The following is a 21,399-nucleotide window of genomic DNA, read 5'->3' as shown; positions in this document are numbered from 1 at the left end:
CATAAAGACAGGAAATGGGAAAACAGCTGGTTCTGTCCAGAGGTAACCAGATCTGTCTATTAGAACCTCTGAAGCTCACTGATAAATGTTACATCTGGTTTGTTTGATCCCAACAAAAACCAAAATGCAAAAACCCCACATGGTTTTATGGGGGGTTGAATGTGTATATGTTTCTTATGGTCACTTCCTGGAGTCTTGACATCACTGTAATGTTGGCAGACAGAGCTAGGTTACCCAGTCTTTATGCTAAGCTAGGCTAACTGTCTTGTGGCTGCAATATTTAGGGTACAGGCATAACACTGTTATTGATCTTCTCATCTTACTCTCTGCAAGAAAGTGGAATCTTGTATTTCCCAAATATCAAACAAATCCTTTAAGATAAGCCATGTTAATGAAAATTTGATTTGAGTCTTCTGTACTCCAGCTTAAAATACTAACTACACTAATCAGACTGTGTGCTGGAGGTCCTGCAGAGGCGCTGTGGCAAGTCACCTTCACATTTTCTGGAACTGTTCACAACGTTCTGGAGGCAGTTTTTAAGATGAAAGTTAATTTTGATTTTAAAATAATGTATCATGGTGATCTAGAAGAGTTTTCCTGTGCAAAGTGAGATAAACACTTGTTGAGAGTGCTGTTAGTGGCATGCAAAAATGCTTTGACCAGAAAATGGCTTAAGGACATAAGATCCATAAATCCAAACCAGAATGAATGGATTGACCTAGTTTACAATTTACATTATATACTGTGGAGAGAATTACATTTAAAGAATTAATATGGGTTGATATATATATATAGTGGATGGAGGGGTCTAGTTGGCACTTTTTGCTCCTATGTACCACTTGTGTTCATATGTGTTCTTCAAAAAAGACATGTTAATAAAAAAAAAAATGTCTCAAGTCCAATTTTCTGACAAAATATGTTTTGTTGCAATCAATAGAGATGAAAGAGTTGTAATATATGAAATTCATGGATAAAATACCTGAGAGATATATCTGTTTTTGGCAAATCCAGCAAATTAAATACCTGACAAGTCAACATGAAAGAAAAACCCAGAATTTACATGAAGCAGTCCCGCTCATTAATTTACCACATTGTCCTCATTGACTTTATACAACCAACCAAATTAAAGGGGTAGATGCCTTTGTATAAACAGGCAAAATCTCTGATGGTTGACATATTTGTATATACAACATGCAAATCATTAAGTCCACTGAGTGATAGTATGATCTAAATTATTTAAAAATATATTATCATATAATTCAAGAAAGAAATAAACATTAAAATGATTGATCATAATTTTTTGAATCAGATTGTCATTGGAGAAAATTCCTTGGTGCTGCAACTCAAAAAACCCTGCCAGATAGACTTTTACCTCAACAGTTGTCTGTGTGTTTGTGCATGTTCAATATGTTTATGTGGAAATATACTTATTCAGCAGGTTGAAAATTAACCATAGGTGACTACATTTTACAAGCAAGAAAAAAACAAGGGAATCATATCAGAAAATGTACATCAGAAATGTGAAATTGCTGTTTTTATTTAATTCTGCGAAGAACTGTTTACTCAACAGTGTTCAGAAGTTAGTCAAGCATGTAAACCCTCATTGATTTTTTCTGTTTACCCTTCAATGTTTATCAGAGCTGAACCGTTTCTCAACTGTTGCTGGGAAATCATGTGTGTGTTTGTGTTTACACATGTGTGCAGAAACCTTTGAGAAGGGGACGGATGAGACAGTAGTGAGGACAGGAAGAGTTGTGGGAGGATAAAAGAAGAGTGCTGCAGCTAGAGTCTTCATTGACAGCAGATCAGGATCGGGTAGGAGGATGTGTAGAACTCCACTGTGGCTGCTGGCCTCTCTAGCCTTTGCCTCCCTGTCTTCTCTGGCTGATGGAGCTCCATTGTAAGTAGACCTGGCTTACCTTCATACACTCTTCCTGAGATTTGATTAACACAGAGAATACATAAAAATACAAAATATACAGTTTGTTTACTCAGCTTCCTGATATTCAAATTGTTGTGGTGAAACTGTAAGGAGCACAACAACAAGATCAGTGGTTCTCTACATTTATAATTTATTTAAAAAGTGTATGGATACGAAGGACATATTGCATGAGTATTGGTTTAACATAGTTCTAATTTCACTTGTGTCTTACAAAAAACAGTGGACCAGTTTACGGTTTCATAAGTCAACGCATTACACCAGACACAGCAAACAGCTTTATTGATCCAGTGCTAGATTTTAGTTAAGATAATACATAGATTACTCATTGTGTGTGAAGTCCATGCTAGATCAGATGATCCTCAGGCTGCAAAGCAGTGGTTCCAAATTAAACCTGAGGGGTCATAAGACAGAAATAAGAAATGGAAAATGTGAAAACATTGTGAACTGGACATTTATACCTCTTTAGGTCTGTAAAAGTCCTTTAAATGAAATAAATATTGTAAGAAAATGTCCACACTAAGGCATTAACATGTGGCTAAGGGTTACAGCAGTAAATCTTGTGTTTAAATAGTGACAAACCTCATTGTCATTAGCGTGTGTGGGGGTTATAGTGCCTTACAATTAAAAAGACCATGTTTGTCAGTAAGTCAGTGCATCCTGAGCAGCAGTGTGATTCAGTGCAGTGATACTGTCTCTCTCTCTGTCCCCACTGCTCTGCAGACAAGTGATGGCTGCCCCCAACTTGTTGCGGGTAGGAACAGCAGAAAACATCTTTGTGGGGTGTCAAGATTGCACCGGAGGTGACATCAGGGTCGAAATCAAAGTGATGACCTTTCCAACCAAAAGCGATCTGGCAACCACATCTGTGACCCTTAATGAAACAAGCGGCTTCCAGAGTTTCGGACAAATTACGGTAAAATAAATACTGAATGTACTGTATACTGTATGTTACTCTTACACAATACTTGACTTTTTGTATTTGGCCTGCATTCGTCACCTAATTTGTAGATATATTTTTTTCTATCAAGACCATAAACAATAGATTTAGCATTTATAAATGCTCATGACATATCGATTCTGCTCCTCATATAATGTTTATGTCTCTGGTTTCAGATCCCTGCTGGGACCTTCAGTAAGGATCCTAACATGAAGCAGTATGTGTACCTGCAAGCTCATTTCCCTAACCATCTGCTGGAGAAAATCGTCTTAGTCTCCTTCCAGTCTGGCCACATCTTCATCCAGACCGACAAGACCCTCTACACCCCCGACAGCACAGGTGAGTTCGCATCACTGCTGAGAAATACGTCTACCCTTGTGAAAATATCTGTAGGCATGCTAAGGTATCTCCCTAGAAAATATATCACCCAATCTATGTCAGAAGGTAAAATGTATTAAGCTGCTGCAAAATTGAACAATAAGCATTATGAACTACTTCTTTAGTGTTCATAAAGGACATTTTGAAAGCATTTATTCTTTACTGGTGTTGATAATGTACAATATCGATATCAAAAATCAAGGATAGACTTCTAAAGATGAACTATCATTTTTAAGGAGGTCTTTAAAGCAAGAGATAAATACACATTAACAAACAATGAAAAAAGAAAAAAACACATGAAAAATATTTAATAAATAGAGAATACAAACACCTGCCAGAAAGCAAATACTCCCCCTCATACTCGATTCCTAAAAATCCTCATCATCTCTGAGAGCATCACAGTTTGACTAGCACATCTCTCATTTTTCAAGAATGACTGCATGATAAACTACAATAAAATGAACTCTTCTTTTCACATAAGTGGAATAATAAAGTGAAAACTCAAAATAGATACACCATGACCTCTTCTCTGTCTCTCAGTTCATTACAGGATGTTTGCAGTGACACCCAGTATGGAGCCAGTAGAGAGAGATGGCGAAACCCAATCTGCTCCCTCTATTGATATTGAGTTTGTGGTAATGTATTTTATCTTTGATTAGCACAGAATTCAATTAAATATTGTAATGAGCTGTCACTGTTCAACTGTAGGTGAGATCATTTTACTTTCCACTTTGTCTCTGTATGCTTCTTAAACACCTGAATGACCTTTGTATTCCTTTGTTTCATCTCTTCTGACACACGTCCCACCCATAAAAATAAATGTCTCCCTCTAGTGGTTGTGTTGCAGCCTCTCCCTGAGAGGTAGACAAAAAAAAAAATTAAGAAATGTTTAAGACAGTGTCTAAAGACTGATCAGGCTTATGGACAGTAAACAAAGGACGTTGAAAATATAGAATGATTTCAATAAATGTGTAAACTGACAAGGCTCATTTTTAATGATTGTTCAATTTTGCATATTTTTAGACCCCTGACGGCATCATTATGCCACTTCATTCATTCTCTCTGAAATCAGGCATCCACTCTGGACATTACAAACTGGGTGAAATTGTCAGGTGTGTATTTTATTTTACTTTAATTGCATTACTGTACATTCTGTTGTGGTTGTTTGGTGTTAGTGGGGAATTTAACATTTTTAACATGTAATAATTCGGACTGGAAACAGGGTGAAACAGCTAACCTGGCTTGCGTTAAAGGCTGATTTATGTTAGGTTGCTTGACACTTTGGATAAGTGTCACTCAACAGAAATTAAATAGTTGCTATGAATTAAAACGCTGTGTGATGTTTTCAATTTATGCTTTGGCGAAAGGTTTCAGTTGTCTCCATGGTAACCAGACACTGTCCTCCAGCCAGCTTGGTATATCATCCCGACCAGAACTAATTAAACAAGGACGTTACAAGTTATCTTAAGTTACAAACCAAAATATCAATAATGAAGTTCAGTGAAAACTACAATCTCCATGGCGACGTTAGCACCACTACCCAATAACATTTTGCAACAAAATATGACGGTGTCCTTGACATAACAAAATTCTCTAGGTGTATGACATGAAAGGAAAGCATTGAGCGACAAAATACATCATTTCTGTCAACCAACACTTATCAGAAGTGTTGAGCAACCTACCATAAATCAGCATTAAGTCTGTAAGTAACAAGTTATCAGTTGCCAGGCAACCAGCGCAGACTCCAGGAAGTTAGCAGGTGGAACCAAGAAATGCTCTGGCCCAATGGTCAACCCCCTGGCAAATCACTGTTTTCACACATAGGTAATTGTACGAACTAGACACATGAGATATAATATGTTAATTAGTGAGCTAGTGAGCAGATGAATTTTGTTACCTGCGGACTGAGCCAGGCTAGTTGTTTCCCCTTGTTTCCAGTCTTTTAAGCAAAGCTAACCAGCTGCTGGCTTTAACTTTATATTTAGTGTACAGATATGAGAGTGGTAAAGTATCAATCTTCTCATGTAGCCTAACTCTCCATCAGAAGGCAATTATGTTTGTTTCCCAAAACTATTCCTTTTAATTGTATGGTAATTTATCATATCCAGCCAATTTCAATCTGAATATTAATTTTAAATGAATCATAGTACAGTTAATCATATTAGATAATCAGTCTAAACCGGGGTAAAATGAAGGTACCTTTCTAACTATTGTGTAGTTTGTCAGCCAACGTGAATGGAGGATACTAAAAGTGTGTTGCACCAGCTCATAAATAACTTGAGTCTGAAGTCTGGACTCTAATGTTATGAATATTTTAGTCTTTTGCTTGATTATTGAAGTATTTGTCCTTGTGTCCTTGTGTGTGTGTGTGTGTGTGTGTGTGTGTGTGTGTGTAGTCCTGGACTGTGGAAAGTGGTTACCAGGTTCCACAGCAATCCACAACAGAGCTTCTCTACAGAGTTTGAAGTCAAAGAATACGGTGAGTCCTTCTTTACTTGGACTGTCATTTAAAAACCTATACAACTTACTCTTTACCCGATTACACATCCAATAAAATGTTTTCAATTTTTCAGTGCTGCCCAGTTTTGAGGTTAAACTGACGGTTCCAGAATCCTTTGACCCCTTCTTCTATGTGGACAGCGAAGCCTTCACTGTCGACATTAAAGCTACGTAGGTGCAAGTTTTTGTTTTGTGGATTTGTATTGTATTGTATTTATTTATCGGGACAGTGTACAGTTTTTAACATAAATGATGCACTGCACCAGAGTTAACTCAAAGCTAATTTACATCTGTAGTCCCCCACAATCAAAACATACAACAGCACAACAACAAACAGTACAAAGCAGAAAACACACAGAACACATTATTCAAAATACAAAGCTATTCACAATAGCACATCACATACACCCACAATATCAATCAGAAATCAATAATGCAAGCATGTCAAACCAAAAGCAAGATTATTTGAGAAGACCATGAGATCAAATCTAGACTCAGTGGCCACAGAGCTGAGCAGCCTTCAGCAGACTCTTCAACCTGGTTCTGAATGCACTGATTGAACTGCAGCTCACTAGATCGTCAGGTAGGGCATTCCACTGAGTTGTGGCTTTCACAGAGAAAGCTGACTGTCCAAATGCAGTGTGACGAAATGGTTTGGTACAATCTTGTATAGAGGATATTCTGGAGGATCTCACAGAATTTACTGAGCAAGTGTACAGAAAGTCACATAGTGGAGGAGGGGCCAAACCATTTAAAATTTTGAATACTAGGCACAAATTTGAGAATAATCTAAAATTCTCAAAGCTCAGTAACCTACAGTGATGGAAATGCATTGGCTTTTTGTCCAGAGTTTTTAGAGTTTGTTTGTATAAGGACTCAAGAGGTTTTATGGTTGTTTCTCCAGCTTGCCCCCAACATGTGACGCAATAAGACATATGGGAAAGAATCATAGCATGCATAAATATCTTGGCTGCATCCAAAGAGAGACAGTTTCTAATATGTCTAAAATTTGCTAAGTTGTACTTTATGGTTTTAACTGTTTTTTTTAACATGTTTCTTGAAGTTCAAATTTGGATCCAGTGTCACGCCAAGATATTTAAAATCAGTAACTATGTCAATCTTTTCACCTTTGATGAGAATATCAGCATTAGGAGGTTATACCATGGTTTTAGAGAAAAACATGCCTTTTGTCTTGTTTACATTTAGACTCATTTAGACTTTCCAATGCAAATGTTAGCTTAGCAGCAGCCAGTGCAGCTGCTTTTGCATGTGTATACACAATGGTGTCATCTGCACACATTTGTAGTTCTACATCATGACACTGCTGAGGGAGATCATTAATATATAGGCTAAATAATAAGGGACCTAACACGGACCTTTGTGGAACACCCATTGTGCACTTCATGTTACTGGACAGTGCATTCTAAACTTTAACACATTGTATTGTATTAGATAAATATGAAGACATCCGTGTCAGTGCTCTAGATGAGAAGTTAAATTTAGAGAGTTTCGATATTAAAACATCATGATTGACTGTGTCAAATGCTTTACGCACCACCTACTCCTTCTATGTCTTGATTTAATTTGCCCAATTAAGTGCAAGGTTTGTGCAAAGTTTCGGTGGAATGATTTGCTCTAAAGCCAAATTGCATGCAATGTGGACCAAAATTGCTTGTATTAAGAAATGTTGTCAGTTGTTTAATGACAACTTTCTCAGCAACCTTTGAGAGTACTGGTAGTATACTTATTGGTCTATAGTTACTGGCTTCAAGGCAGTGTCAGAGATTTAAAAATAGGTGTGACAGTGGCACATTTCCAGTCATCAGGAAAGAAGCTGTGTTTAAAAGACAAGTTAATTAAATGAGCAATAGGGGGAATTAAAATGTATTTGTGTGATTTAACAAACATTGTGTCAAATTGGAAAGCATCTCTACTTTTGGAGCTTTTTAAGAGCTGATGATTTTGTTAACTTGTAACTCATTAGACTCTACCAGCTCGAAAACTTGGCCTGTAGCATCTATAGGAGCAATATCAAGTTTCCTTTTCGTACATTTTTTTCCCATAACACATATTCAAGAAAAGAGAGGACAGAAGCAACAACAAGATGGTCTTCAATTAACTTTTCCTGTACTTTGAGTTTAAAATCTAAAAATTGTGTGTCTCTCCTTGTGAGATTATCAATGTTTTTCCAGATTGATGTACTGTTGTCTTTTGCCTCATTCAAAATATTGAGATAAAAACGAGATTTAGCTTCTCTTAGCTCTTGGATAACTTTGTTCCTTAAACCTTCATAAATCAGCATGTCAGTGTCTCTTCTAGTTTGAATTGCCTTCCTTAGTGCAGCATCTCTAGATTTCATTAGTTTCCACAAATTTTCATTAAACCATGGTAAATAGTATTTATTTTTAGATTTTATCTGTATCCTCATATTAAATCTTTCCCTCACAGTGTTGATTCTGTGAGTAAAAGTGTCACAGCCATAGTCCAGATCATCAGAGGACAGTACATCATCCCAGTTCAAGCTATTGATTTCACTGATAAATTCTTCTCGCTTAGCTCTGGGTATGCATGGAAGGATCATTGTCTTAGTTGCCATGGTCCTAAATCTATTTTTAGTGCTGGTGTAACAGAACGTAGTTGATCCGTGATCTGTACGGATCGCCCCCCCAAGGTTAGGCACGCATTTAATGTCTTATTGGAGACCACCTAAACAAACTGCTGTAAGTACAAGTCATGGACAGACAGCATGTCGCTAACAGGAATTTTGAAGCACAACGACCAAACCAGCATGTAGCCTCTTAACATCCACCATTTTTTGGGAATTTTCACCTATTTGGTGTACCCAAATGGAAAAGCTTATAAAAGAAGAACTGTGATGCCAAAATGCATGTATTAGGCTCAATTTGAAAGGTAACATCTTCTCATTTTTGGAAATGTGCTTGTTTAGCATGTGGCTAAAACAGAACCAAAACTACATCAGTTCAAATATGCCTCAAGAAAGTGTTTTTGGTCCTTGTCTATGATGAGTCACATTTGAATAACAATAACTAGGACATGCTTTATGCCAGAACTATGTAAATCTCCACATACCTTCCACATCTTGTCAAGCACACCTGTATAAAATTACAGACCTCTAGGCCTAACCTTATGGGAACTAGGGAGTTTTTAGTTTGTGGTGTCACTGGTGTCACCACAAACCTCTCCAAAATGTCTCCAAGTGGCCAAATTGTGCCAATTGCTTTTACTCATAACTGCGTGATGCTAAGCCACTTACACATAGTTTAAGAGGATGGAGGATGTTAGGAGGCTAATGGGTCCATAGTGACATCTGCAGGTATGTTTACCTGCTGTTTGATGTGCTGCAGCTGAGCAGCTAATCATAGCTGATTAGCTATCTAACTGCTAACTGCCATTGGTGGTGCACTTTTCCCCGATGAATGTTTGTTTGGTGGCTTGTTCAACAAGCTGAGCTGCAGGACAAGACGTGTGTTCATGTTTGTAAGTTATCATCAAGTTTTGATGAAATTTCATTCACTACCATGTTTAAAGGAGGAAGGTATCATGCCTCATATTGCAATTTAATTTAACAATTGAGCCTTGAATATTTTATATCTTTTAAGATTTTATTTAACGTTAAATGTTGGACATCCTGAATGTTGAGAACAAAAGTTCCATGCTGTAAGTGCTTTACAGAATGAAAGCAAAGTTTTATTTGCCCCCCCTCAGACCCCCCCCCCCATTTTTTTTTGGTGATCCGAAAAATGATCTGATCAGTGACTCAAATCTGTGATACGATCGATTTGTGATCCGTTGCACCCCTAATTTTAGTTTTCTTGCACATAGGGTTAGGTTATGATCTGATTAGCCAGTGATTAAATTATAACTTTTAGTTATTCTTTCTGGTTTGTTAGTAAATATCAGATCAATTTGTGTACTGGAGCATTTTGCAATCCTAGTTGGGCCTTTTACTAGTTGTTCTAGTTGGAATTTCTCATTTTTAGTTTTTTCCTCTTAGATTTATCCTCCCAGTTCACATTAAAATCACCCATAAGTAAAATTTCTTTGTTGAGATTGCACTGTTTCAAGACTTCTGTAAGTTGATCATATAAAGTGTCATCTGCAGATGGGGGCCTATAGACACCTATAATGTTAAAAGACATTTGTTGGGATAACATTATTTTTATCCCAACATATTCTAACATGTTACCCACATTGTAAACCACACGCTCACATTTGATGTTGTCTCTCACATAAAAAGCACCCCTACTCCTCTTCCATCAGGTCTGTCTCTTTTGAAACATCGGTATCCAGGCACCGTGAACACACTCACAGGAGTTCTTTATTTCAACCACGTTTCAGTTAGACAGAGAAAGTCCAGATTTGAGTCCAACACAAGATGAGTTAGCTGATTGCTCTTTGCAGTAATGCTTCTGATGTTAAAATCTCCATCTAATAGCCCTCTCGGTTTCAGTTTCGGGTCCCATTAGACTTTTCCATGATTGACAGTTTAGAAGATTTTGAATAACCTCTGCCTTCTCACTGCAGGGCTTCATCAGCAGCAGGTTTTGTGAGAGAGACACTGGACCTCTCCACAGCCCTGTAGTGAAAAGTTATTCATTGAGACATCATGCCTTGTGTTAACAAAGTTTAGTCTGTTAAGGGAGAAGAAGAAGAAAGTTGATGCTCACTCATCACCAGCACCAGAGGAGTCCCAGACACACTCAGGCACAAATCAGCATCAAAGTTCTGCAGCGCTCCAAGTGTCACTGGTCCAGGATTTAGTAGAACATCTCTGGACAGCAGGAGCAGCATGAAGAGGAGACCTGCTATTCTCCAAAATGGGGTGGCAGATGACTGGTCCACTGGATCGGTGATTCGCTCTGGTACCTTGGCTCGTCCGTGCCGCAGGACAAAAGAATAGATTGTAAAATATCTCAGTACGTTATGATGAAAACTCACTTTTGGAGCGTCAACTGGCCATGAGCCAGCATTTGTCAAGCTCAATCACTCGGTGTCCCAGCTGTTTTCCATCAGTGTTGATTGCTCTTGCCAGACAGACACGTACAGGCAATACAGCAATGAGTACCAACAGTAGTCCAAAAAGCACACCATGAAACACAGCCCAAGTGTTTTTGCTGATGAAACACTGCTTTGAACTTGACGCAGCTTTTGACAGGCATGCTCTGTGGTACGATTAATGGCCTTGGGGAACAGTCCTATGTAGCAATCCCATCCAGGATCCCGGTGGCCAAGGATAGAAGCTCCTCTTAAGCCCCTCAGTACCAGCCCGGTGCACCCGGAACCTCCTCTTGACTTCAGCGGGGAGAAAAGGCCACCATCCGGGCGGTTAGAAACCCCAGAAGATCCATGTGGCCAGGGCCGTTTCCTTCGATGTTGAGATTGATGTACAAATGGTCTTCCTTGATGTTTAATCTGATGTTAACATTTGAAAACCTGGACTGGCCTGGTAGCAGAGTCAGCAGGGGGGTAAGTTGACCATCTATCCATCCTGAGTGACCCCCAGTCATATGTCATCACTTCTTGAGTCCAGGGTGCATAGAGAGGCTCCAGCATGCATGGATTACATTACCAGCAAGGATCCTTTGAGTTTTCTTCTTGTTTTCAAAAAATAACTCTTCTGTTAGCTTCTTTGGTGCTGTATCTCCTTTGTAATATTGGTAACAGCAGGTAGCAGATAGCAGTTGACAGCTAGATAGTTGTTTTGATTTGAAAAATATATCCAAAGATGATGTTGATGACGAGAGTCATTTCTGAAGATTATTTTGCAAAATGTTCCACTTTTTTGGGTTCAAGGATCAGGAGCTCACTCCCAGTGCAGCCACTCCTCCAGAATCCTCATACATCCTTCATTTGGAGATTGAGTTTGATTGGTAGATTGGATTGGAGGAGAAAGTAAAAGGTTTTTTGACTATTCTTTTTGTAATAGTTCCTATTCTACCTCTCTCCTGTTTTATTTGATTGTGGGCTTAAAATGTGTCCTTCTCTTGTGGTTTTAGGTATCTGTTTGGTGAAAAGGTGGATGGGACAGCCTACGTGGTGTTTGGGGTTGTGCAGGATGGTCAAAAGAACAGCTTTCCCAGCTCTCTTCAGAGAGTGCCGGTGAGTGCATACTAACATTTCTGCCATATCTGTCTGTCAATTTCTTTGTGTCTAATTTCTCATATGCACAAGCATATAAACTCAAATCTGGCCTTTACCAGTGCTACAAAATCTGCAAGACTGCAGAACATGAAAAATGTCTGGGATTTTACTGTTTACTGTATGTCAGTTATAATTGTTATATTCAGAGAGAGGTATTCATGTTCAGAATTAAGCCAGATTAACATAAGAATCTATGCACCCAACAAAATTCCTATCAACTGTCCACTAACTGTATTTCAAGATGCATTTCTGTATTATGTCACATTAGGTCAAGAATGGTGTTGGACAGGTCACATTGAAGAAAGAGCACATCACAGACATCAATGCACTGGTGGGGAAGTCCATATATGTAGCTGTCAGCGTGCTGACAGAGAGTGGTAAGAAAGAGAGACTGTGTTTCTGCCTGTTCAGTACGTATGATCATGTGGGAATCATATGATTTAGCAGCACAACAGGGTTCAAATTAACCATCAGTAACGTCTAAAATTTCCAACACAAGAAAGAGAAAGAAAGAAAATAAAAATACCATATCAGGATAAGTATGTCAGAAATTGAATGGATTTACATTGTTTCTGTAACGATTAATCACAAATGAAGCAAAAATGTGTAAAAATACTTTTTGTGTGCATGTGTTTGTGTTTCTGCATCATCTCACAGGTAGTGAAATGGTGGAGGCAGAGTTGAGAGGCATCCAGATTGTCACATCACCTTACACCATCCACTTCAAGAAAACACCCAAATATTTCAAACCAGGAATGTCCTTTGATGTTATGGTAAATAATTCTACTTTAAATAAACCCTTTCCAGAAAACATTTCACTGCTGAAATACAGTCACAGTTTGAACCCTACTTTCATGCCATAGGTCATTTTTTCCTTTCTTTTTTTTTCACAAGCCGCATGCTGTTTAATGCTTCCTTAATATCCATACAACTGATTGGTGCAATACTCCAATCTGTAATGGATCATTATGATACAAAGCAGATCATTACACAGTAGAAATTCACACATAAACACACAGGGTCACTATATATTAAGTCATAATACTTAGTGCCCAGCTTGTGCAGTTTGCAGCCAGAGTAATCTAATAGCATCAGGTTACCATTAATAATATGTCATTAAATAACAATAATAGTTAGATCTTTTCTGATTGTTCAGCTGTTTGTGTCTTGGATGGCAGGTTGAAGTTCTGAATCCTGATGAGACTCCAGCACGAGGTGTTGCTGTGATGGTCGACCAAGGCCAGGTGCAAGGCGACACTGCATCCAAAGGCCTCACTGCACCCAATGGCATGGCTAAGCTTACTGTCAATACAGCGGTAGGGAACGAGAATCTGACGATCACAGTAAGTCTCCAAAATGTTTTGAAAGTCTTTACCCTTTTGCATTACAGCCAGGTTTGGCAAATGGAAGCTTAAACCCACAACTTTTGAGCTAAAAGGAGAACAAATATTAGGTTCACATTCGTCAGGTGGCCAGAAACGTAACTCCAAATGAAGGCAAATGTGGTTCTGTTTCTGCTGGACATGAAAGTTGACCACTATTATCATCATTATCATCATCATTGTAAATTTATAAGCCAGTAATACAGCATGTGGAGGCTGTGTATGTTGATGTTTTTCTGCCCCTTGGTGGCAAAAGTCATTGGGGAGATGACAGACAAAAAGCCAGGCACAGGTTTATTTGTGAAGTTAGTGGTGTTCTTAATACTAGTTGAGTTGTAGCGTCAGTTGATGCTGGATGTCAGTTAAAAGTGCCTTAACTCAAGTGAGAAAAAGGAACAGTTTTATTTTAACACAATTAAATGGCAAGATTTAAAACAGCCCTCAAATAGGACAAAGCCGTATCGTTTGCAAGCTCAAAAACGAATTCGGCAACGATGACCGGCCTTTATTATACTGTGTCACTCTATTATCTGTAGGTCCTTTTCTGTTCTGTCAACTGATGTTTATCTAAGGATACAAATCTTTTTGTTATTTCTTTAATTGATTTTTACTTTTTTTAGGCTGAGGTACGCTAGTCAAGGACAATATTGGATAGGATAGACCTGAGACTTTTCATGTGCATATATTTATTTAACTGTGCGTGTACACTTACTTATGTCTGTGTTTGATTGCAGATAAAGACCAACAATCCTCGTATTTTACCTGAAAGGCAAGCATCAGCCACCATGGTAGCTCTCCCATATAGTACCACAAACAATAACTACATTCACATAGGTAAGAAACATCCTGAAACAACATGAGGTTTTAAAAGAAGATGCGGATGGCAGTGGCAGTGCTGCCTAAGTGCCAAGATCTCTTCCGTGTCTAGCAATAATCACAAAATGTAATTTTTGTAGGGGTGGATACAGCTGAGGTCGAATTAGGGGAAAACATGAAAATCAACCTCATCCTCAGCAAGCACCAAAATCATGATAAGGACATCACATACCTGGTGAGAAATGTTCAGCACCTGTGCATGTGTGTGTGTTTGTGCACATGCTTGAGTGTTTGTGTCTTGTGCCAATATGTACACACATGTTGGCTGAGTGCTGATGTTCAAATCTGTGCCCTCAGATCCTGAGCAGAGGTCAGCTGGTGAAAGATGGCCGTCACAGGTCAAAAGGACAAACACTGATTTCCCTGTCATTTCCCATCACCAAAGAGATGCTGCCATCATTCCGCATCATAGCCTTCTACCATACAGATGACGATGAAGTGGTATCAGACTCTGTTTGGGTGGATGTCAAGGACTCCTGCATGGGCTCGGTGAGGCACACAACACTGAAGTAGTTAAACTAATGAAGTGGACAAAAAAATCCACCCACAGTCAAGCTGATTTAAGTTCTAGGATATATTTTTATGTAACCGCTCTAACAAATACAAATCTGCATGTTTCCTTCATTGTCCTTCTCTTCACATCCAGCTGAAGCTGGAATCAGATTCACCATTCTTTGAGCCTCGCAGGACGTTTGGTCTGAAGGTCACAGGAGACCCAGGGGCCATAGTGGGACTGGTGGCAGTTGACAAAGGCGTCTACGTCCTAAACAACAAGCACCGCCTCACCCAGAAAAAGGTAATTTCTTTATTCTATCTGTATTTTCCAAACTATTTGAAAGGGGATTCATCGCAAAATCTAGGTTTAAGACATAAATAACTCGTACACACGTTCCCTTTTCAGTATTTCTAAGGTACACTGTAAGGTAAGGTATACTGATATGTCTGTTTAATTTAACCCTTGTGTGTTTGTATTTTGCTGCACAGGTGTGGGACCAAGTAGAGAAGTACGACACAGGCTGCACACCAGGTGGAGGGAAGGACAGCATGAGTGTGTTCTACGATGCTGGGCTGTTATTCGAGTCCAGCTCCGCTTCTGGGATCCAAGGACAAGGGACAGACTACAGACAAGGTGATACTACTTAATATGTAGTCTCATTGTTTTCCCTCCTCCTACTTATCTCATTCATCCATTCCCAACCAAACCCAGCTTGGGTGTGGTCAGAAATGCGCACCTTTAGCCACACCCAACAGTGATGTCACTGGGTCATTGAGTATACCTGTGCATCACTGCAGCAAGAGAAGAAGTTAAACCACTAGAGGTCAGCAAAGACATGATTTTCAGGTGGTTTTAAGTTGCTCTTTACATGGTTGGTTCACCCAAATTACATTATATTTCCCTTTTGTGGTATCTGATTGATTTCACTTTATTGTTGAAATCAAGAAGTTAAACTACTGGAGGTCAGCCAAGATAGATGGTTTCAGGGACTCTGAAGTAAGTTTTTTTTTTTTAAATATCATTTTTTAATGCTCTCAGCACAACTAACAACATTTGCAAAACAATAGGCAACAGATATCTTAAGCTCCAAAACTACCTGCCAAATACCACTAGGGTAAGTGAGAAAATATGTTTTATGTAATTCTGGTGAGCCACAGTTTTTGGGATATTTCCATGTTGACTTCAACAGTCAGCCACTGATCATGGTCCTCTGTTTTGTTAGGGGTGTCAAAAAATTTGCTTTACCAGTATTTGCTAATAAAGCATTTATATTATGTTTTATTATATACCAGTCCAACAAATGATATATGCAATTGTAGATTCATTGTTCTCACACCCACACCCTGTCCCTTTGTCTAACCAGCTAAATGACCTCACTCTGATTTTAATAGCATCACGTCACAGACACCATGCAGAACTCAAGTCTACATTTAACTAACCTTCTTGGGATCCTTTAAAGATTTAGTTTGTGTTGCATTTCCAGAATTGAAATGTCCAGCCCCCAGCAGGAGGAGACGAGCCACTACTATAACGGATGTCACGACCAGCTTAGGTAAGAACCACAGCTGAAACTACCCAATAAACACATATCCAGTCCCGTGTGCCACACTGCTTGGACTCTCCAAAATGTTTGTAGTTATAAACAATATTTGTCTTTGCAATTCTGTCTATCAATGGAAAGATAGAAACACAATTTATATTTCTATTTTCCCTACTTTCAAATGTATTTACATGTTAAATAACTGTCCAGTTGTACATCACCCCTCTTCATGCTCTCTATACCTTCTCACCTCTGCTTCTCCTCCGTCTTTCCAGTGAAGCTATATAAAGAAGGCCTGCAACGTGACTGTTGTTTGGATGGCATGAGGGACACCCCCCTCTCTTACACCTGTGAGGTGCGCAGCGAGTACATCACTGATGGTACAGTCTGTGTCGAGGCCTTCATACACTGCTGCAAGGAGCTCGAAAAACAGCGAGCTGAGATGAAGCATGACAGCCTCATATTGGCTCGCAGTAAGAGACAGGGACGAGGGATGGGAGAAAAGCCCTGGGTGGTTACTTTCCATGGTTATAGAGAAAGTTAGAAAACAATCAGTGTCTCCCAGTGGAAATAATAACCGTTTTAAATCTTTTCATCAGGTGAGGAAGATGACAGTTACATGGACAGCAATGAGATTGTTACACGCACCAATTTCCCTGAAAGTTGGCTGTTTATAGAAATCGATCTGCCTGCTTGCCCTTCACATACACCTGATTGGTGAGTCAACTGACAGCTATAAACACATACAAATATACTGATAACTAATTTCATGACACCACTTGAATTTAAAATGACCTTTTACCTGTCAACCTGATTATACTTTTCTATGTTTCAGCGGCACAACAGTCTATGAGAGAAATATCCCTTTGAAAGACTCAATCACAACCTGGGAATTCACTGGCATTAGTCTGTCAAGAACTCACGGTGAGGATTCAGTGACTAAAATCTGTCTTGTGCTTTAATTGTGCCTCTTTAACCTTAAAGCCAAAAGCCCACTATTGTACTGTCTCTCCATCCCTCACACTTATTTTCTTCTTCTCTCATCCCTTGTTTGGTTGTGTTTCTTTTAATCCCTCCCATCTTAAGGAATCTGTGTTGGCGATCCGTTAGAGGTAATTGTCCGGAGGGATTTCTTCATTGATCTCAGGCTGCCTTACTCTGCTGTCCGTGGAGAGCAGATAGAAGTTAAGGCAATTCTCCACAACTACAGCCGAGACCGTCTCACAGTAAGTCTATGTTACTCTGCTCCGGTGTTTCAGGACATTCAGCAAGCCAATGAGACCATGATATTTTTCTGGAGAGTTTGCAAACAGAAGAGCAAAAACAGTAGTAAATATTGGACTGATATAAATTATGTGGCAAAAAGAGAAATAATAAATGAAAATAAAGCAAGAAGCAATCCTTTCTCCAGTCTTTGATAGTTGTGATGTCTCACTGCAATATTTACTGTGTGCCTTTCCATTCTTAAGATCAAATTGCTCTTTTAGGAAACAGTTTAAAAAATGAAATTTTCCTCAAATGGGGACGGAATCATCAACTTAAACGGACAGACTTAAACTAATACTGATCATTATTATTTTTAATATATGAGCAAATCCCTATTTAAAGGTACAGTGTGCAGAATTTAGTGGCATCTAGCGGCATGAATTTGGCACAAACAGAATATAATATTCATAAGTATGTTTTAATTAGTGTATAATCACCTGAAAATAAGGATCGTTGTGTTTTTATTACCTTAGAATGAGCCCTTTATAGCTACATAGGGAGTGGGTCTCCTTCCACAGTAGCCTGGAATGGACAAACCAAACACTGGCTCTAGAGAGGGCCTTTTGCACAAATTTTGTGGCCACCATAAGTTCTCCTACACGCTTGGAGGGGGAGGAGTATTCAGTTGGTTGCAATCTGCAACCTCACCACTAGATGACTAAATCCTACACACTGGTCCTTTAAAACAAAAATAATGTTGTTGTTATTCTATAGATAATGAAACACAGTGGCAGAAATTGTTGAAAGTGATAAGAAATTATGTGTAGATGCTCAGAAGAATCAACATACAGTATTTCATCAGAATCTGCTACTCAGGGAGGGGATCTTCATCTTAAATCAACTGCACATACCTCAGTTTCTTTCTCCATCTTTGTCTTGTTTTCAAGGTGCGTGTGGATCTGATTGAAGCAGAGCATGTGTGCAGTTCAGCCTCTAAGCGTGGAAAGTATCGTCAGGAGGTTGAAGTTTGGCCCAAAACAACACGATCTGTACCCTTTATCATTATTCCCATGAAAGCAGGAGAATCCCCAATTGAAGTCAAAGCAGCTGTTAAATACTCACATCTCAGTGATGGAATCATGAAACCACTGCGGGTGGTGGTAAGAGGCTTTCAACCAGTTACAATCAGTTTGTACAGTTGCCCTATTTAGCCACTTGATTGAGATCAAAGTTATGTTACTTATTGTCATTAAAGGGAAACACTCATCTTTTGGGGCTTAACTTTGATGCATGTTTAGAAGACTTGTTTTCTGTATATCAGTCTTTTTAAATGCAATTGAAAATAAGAAAAACAGACTAAGAAAGATAGAACAATAATTGAACAAGGAAGCCAGATTGTATTTTCCTACACACCAGCCTATAAAGTTTACTCAAAAATATTTTCTCTGATGTTTGTCCTGTTGTTTCTCCAGCCTGAAGGTGTACTGGTTAAATCTAAAAAAAGCATAACTCTGGACCCTAAAGGTTTGTGTGATGAGTTTACTCATTAAATGGCTACAGTATAGGAGCAACAAAGTAATTTAGTAATATCATGTTTTCTTCACATGGTAATTAATCCTCCAACTTGACCATGGTGCGTCCCTTTAGGTGGTGAACAAAAAGAAACTATCAAGAGCTATATACCTCAGAAGGATATGGTTCCAGACACACCTACTAGCACACAGATCTCTGTGACAGGTGAGATATAATGTTGTATGGGCAAACAAAAAACTGCACTGGTGTAAACTGTTACTGTTGTTGCTTCTCATTGGCAATGACTTCACTGGTTGTGTGGGACCTTTACATGTTTGTTTGGTTGTTTCTTCCAGTTGATCTATAATGTTATGGTTTCTGTGTGTGTGTGTGTGCATGCAGGGAGAGAGCAAGTAAGTGAACTGGTGGAGAGCGCCATTAGTGGGACGTCAATGGGTAGTCTGATCTACCAGCCCGCAGGCTGTGGAGAGCAGAACATGGCCCACATGACCCTGCCTGTCATTGCAACCACATATTTGGATAAAACCAACCAGTGGGAAACCATTGGCCTTCAGAAACGTGGCGAAGCTCTGCAACACATCAAAGCCGGTAGGCACACATAGATACAACAATTAGCACAAAACCCCCTATGTGTCAGATTTTTAAATTTGAATGGGTTGAATGAATGCAACACATAGACTACAGCAATTTTCACTAGGATTGTCTTACTTTTTTTTTACAAAAACAACAATGCCATCAAAATTATTTGAAAGATGCTATAAATTGCAGAAAAAAACATGACCTTATACACTTTAAACGGGGATCACACTTTAACAAGATTTCTCAAATTGTCATACATTGGATAAGATTAATTGAATGGAAGTCAGTGAAAAGATTGTGGGTTTTGTTTGTGTCCAGGCTACCAGAACCAGCTGAATTACCGTAAGGAGGATGGTTCTTTTGCTATTTTCCCCCATAGCAAAAGTAGCACGTGGTGAGGCATCAAAACATTCATAATCACATATGTAAATGTTTGCTCATCCTACTTAACTGAGATTCCAACTTTGTGAGGATGGGTGTATTTCATGTGAAAATAAATGTAGCTAAACTTTTACACCCTCTCCTCTCCTCTCTAAGGCTGACAGCATATGTTGCCAAGGTTTTTGCCATGGCCAGCAGTCTGGTGGCAGTGGAAAAAGATGATGTCTGTGACGCTGTCAAGTTTCTAATTCTCAATGCACAACAACCTGATGGCCTGTTTAGAGAAGTTGGACGAGTGTACGATGCAAAGATGACTGTGCGTGCAATGATTTAAGTTACATCTTTAATTGATGCTATAAAATAGCTAACTGAGACAAACACAATCACATCACTATGATCTTACAGTATATGAACAAAGAGATGTTTATGCTGTTGATATTGATGATGGTTCTGACAACTGTGTGTCTGTGTGTGTAGGGTGATGTGAGTGGCACAGATTCAGATGCCTCCATGACGGCCTTCTGCCTCATTGCTATGCAGGAGTCACGCACACTATGTGCTGCCACAGTGAATGTGAGTACCTCACCTGCAAACATCTTTTTCCCTCACCAGTTTTATTTTTTCATTCACTGACTACTAATTAATGATGAGCGAAAGCAAGCTTTCTGCAGTCACCGAACCACCATTAAGCAATTGACCGCTAGCTAATCCCTGCTCCCTTAGTTACTGTTGCTAAGCCTGTCAAGCTTTCCATTCTTGCATGGCACATATGTGGTTTACAATACTCAGTGTAGCACAAATTTTAATCATGTTTCCAGAAAATTGGCTAAAGAAGATGAGAATGCATGCCTTAATGCATGTTTTCATCAACTACTGTTGACTTCAAATGTTAGGAATCGGGCACATCAAGATACAAAGTTACTGGTGCTAATTCTCCAGTTTGGTGCTATGACACTATTGCAGAAGATGAGGGTGCAACAAGCTGACGTAACTGAAAGAACGCTAGTCAAACCTCAAACAATGGAAAACCATGTGGAAATGTGATGGACATATTACATTTATATTTGTCTCATGTATTAAACTGGGGAACGGTATAGTCTCCTCATCTGTCTACATGGTATTTGTAGTTTCTTCAATGAAGCAGAAGCTTGAATGACATTTAAGTCACATGCTTCAGGTTTCTATTGTACTTTGTTGCATTTTGATTTTATCAATATATCATCTTTTCTACCTCAGCCAAATGTAAAAACTCTTTTTCAAAATTTCAGGGTTCTTTATGCACAAATTGAAAATGTACAACAGGTGGATAATGCACTTAATGGTAACAGTGACAGATTGAAAATTTGCAGAAAGTTTTAAATATGAGACAGAAGTAGATAAAAGCAGGCAAAAGCATTTCTAGCCAGTGACCATCAGTTTTGCAAGCTAGCAAACTTATCAGCTGAGGCAAAGTAGATAATTAATCTAACGTTTGCTGTAGAGCTAGTT

General features: G+C 38.9%; 1 protein-coding gene across 1 annotated transcript in view; it reads left to right on the top strand.

Moving 5' to 3' along the window:
* Nucleotides 1-1,750: 1,750 nt before the first annotated feature.
* The window catches only part of LOC137176856 (complement C3-like), a 44,178-nt gene continuing 24,529 nt past the window's right edge, over nt 1,751-21,399 (top strand). Inside the window, exons 1-28 of the mRNA XM_067582852.1 lie at nt 1,751-1,900; nt 2,663-2,855; nt 3,056-3,218; nt 3,798-3,892; nt 4,281-4,369; nt 5,654-5,736; nt 5,831-5,927; nt 11,774-11,876; nt 12,187-12,295; nt 12,576-12,691; nt 13,097-13,261; nt 14,035-14,134; nt 14,257-14,351; nt 14,474-14,665; nt 14,823-14,972; nt 15,161-15,305; nt 16,156-16,224; nt 16,488-16,685; nt 16,812-16,929; nt 17,048-17,136; nt 17,299-17,438; nt 18,366-18,578; nt 18,891-18,942; nt 19,066-19,155; nt 19,333-19,539; nt 19,849-19,924; nt 20,068-20,227; nt 20,389-20,484. Of these exons, the coding sequence (XP_067438953.1) occupies nt 1,824-1,900; nt 2,663-2,855; nt 3,056-3,218; nt 3,798-3,892; nt 4,281-4,369; nt 5,654-5,736; nt 5,831-5,927; nt 11,774-11,876; nt 12,187-12,295; nt 12,576-12,691; nt 13,097-13,261; nt 14,035-14,134; nt 14,257-14,351; nt 14,474-14,665; nt 14,823-14,972; nt 15,161-15,305; nt 16,156-16,224; nt 16,488-16,685; nt 16,812-16,929; nt 17,048-17,136; nt 17,299-17,438; nt 18,366-18,578; nt 18,891-18,942; nt 19,066-19,155; nt 19,333-19,539; nt 19,849-19,924; nt 20,068-20,227; nt 20,389-20,484 (3,480 nt within the window). The 5' untranslated portion in view covers nt 1,751-1,823. The remainder of the gene's footprint in view (nt 1,901-2,662; nt 2,856-3,055; nt 3,219-3,797; nt 3,893-4,280; nt 4,370-5,653; nt 5,737-5,830; nt 5,928-11,773; nt 11,877-12,186; nt 12,296-12,575; nt 12,692-13,096; nt 13,262-14,034; nt 14,135-14,256; nt 14,352-14,473; nt 14,666-14,822; nt 14,973-15,160; nt 15,306-16,155; nt 16,225-16,487; nt 16,686-16,811; nt 16,930-17,047; nt 17,137-17,298; nt 17,439-18,365; nt 18,579-18,890; nt 18,943-19,065; nt 19,156-19,332; nt 19,540-19,848; nt 19,925-20,067; nt 20,228-20,388; nt 20,485-21,399) is intronic.

The sequence above is a fragment of the Thunnus thynnus genome, chromosome 3 (genome assembly GCF_963924715.1).
Source record: "Thunnus thynnus chromosome 3, fThuThy2.1, whole genome shotgun sequence".
NCBI lineage: Eukaryota > Metazoa > Chordata > Actinopteri > Scombriformes > Scombridae > Thunnus > Thunnus thynnus.
Note: the sequence above shows the minus strand (reverse complement) of the source record. Positions and strands in the feature narration are given on the sequence as shown.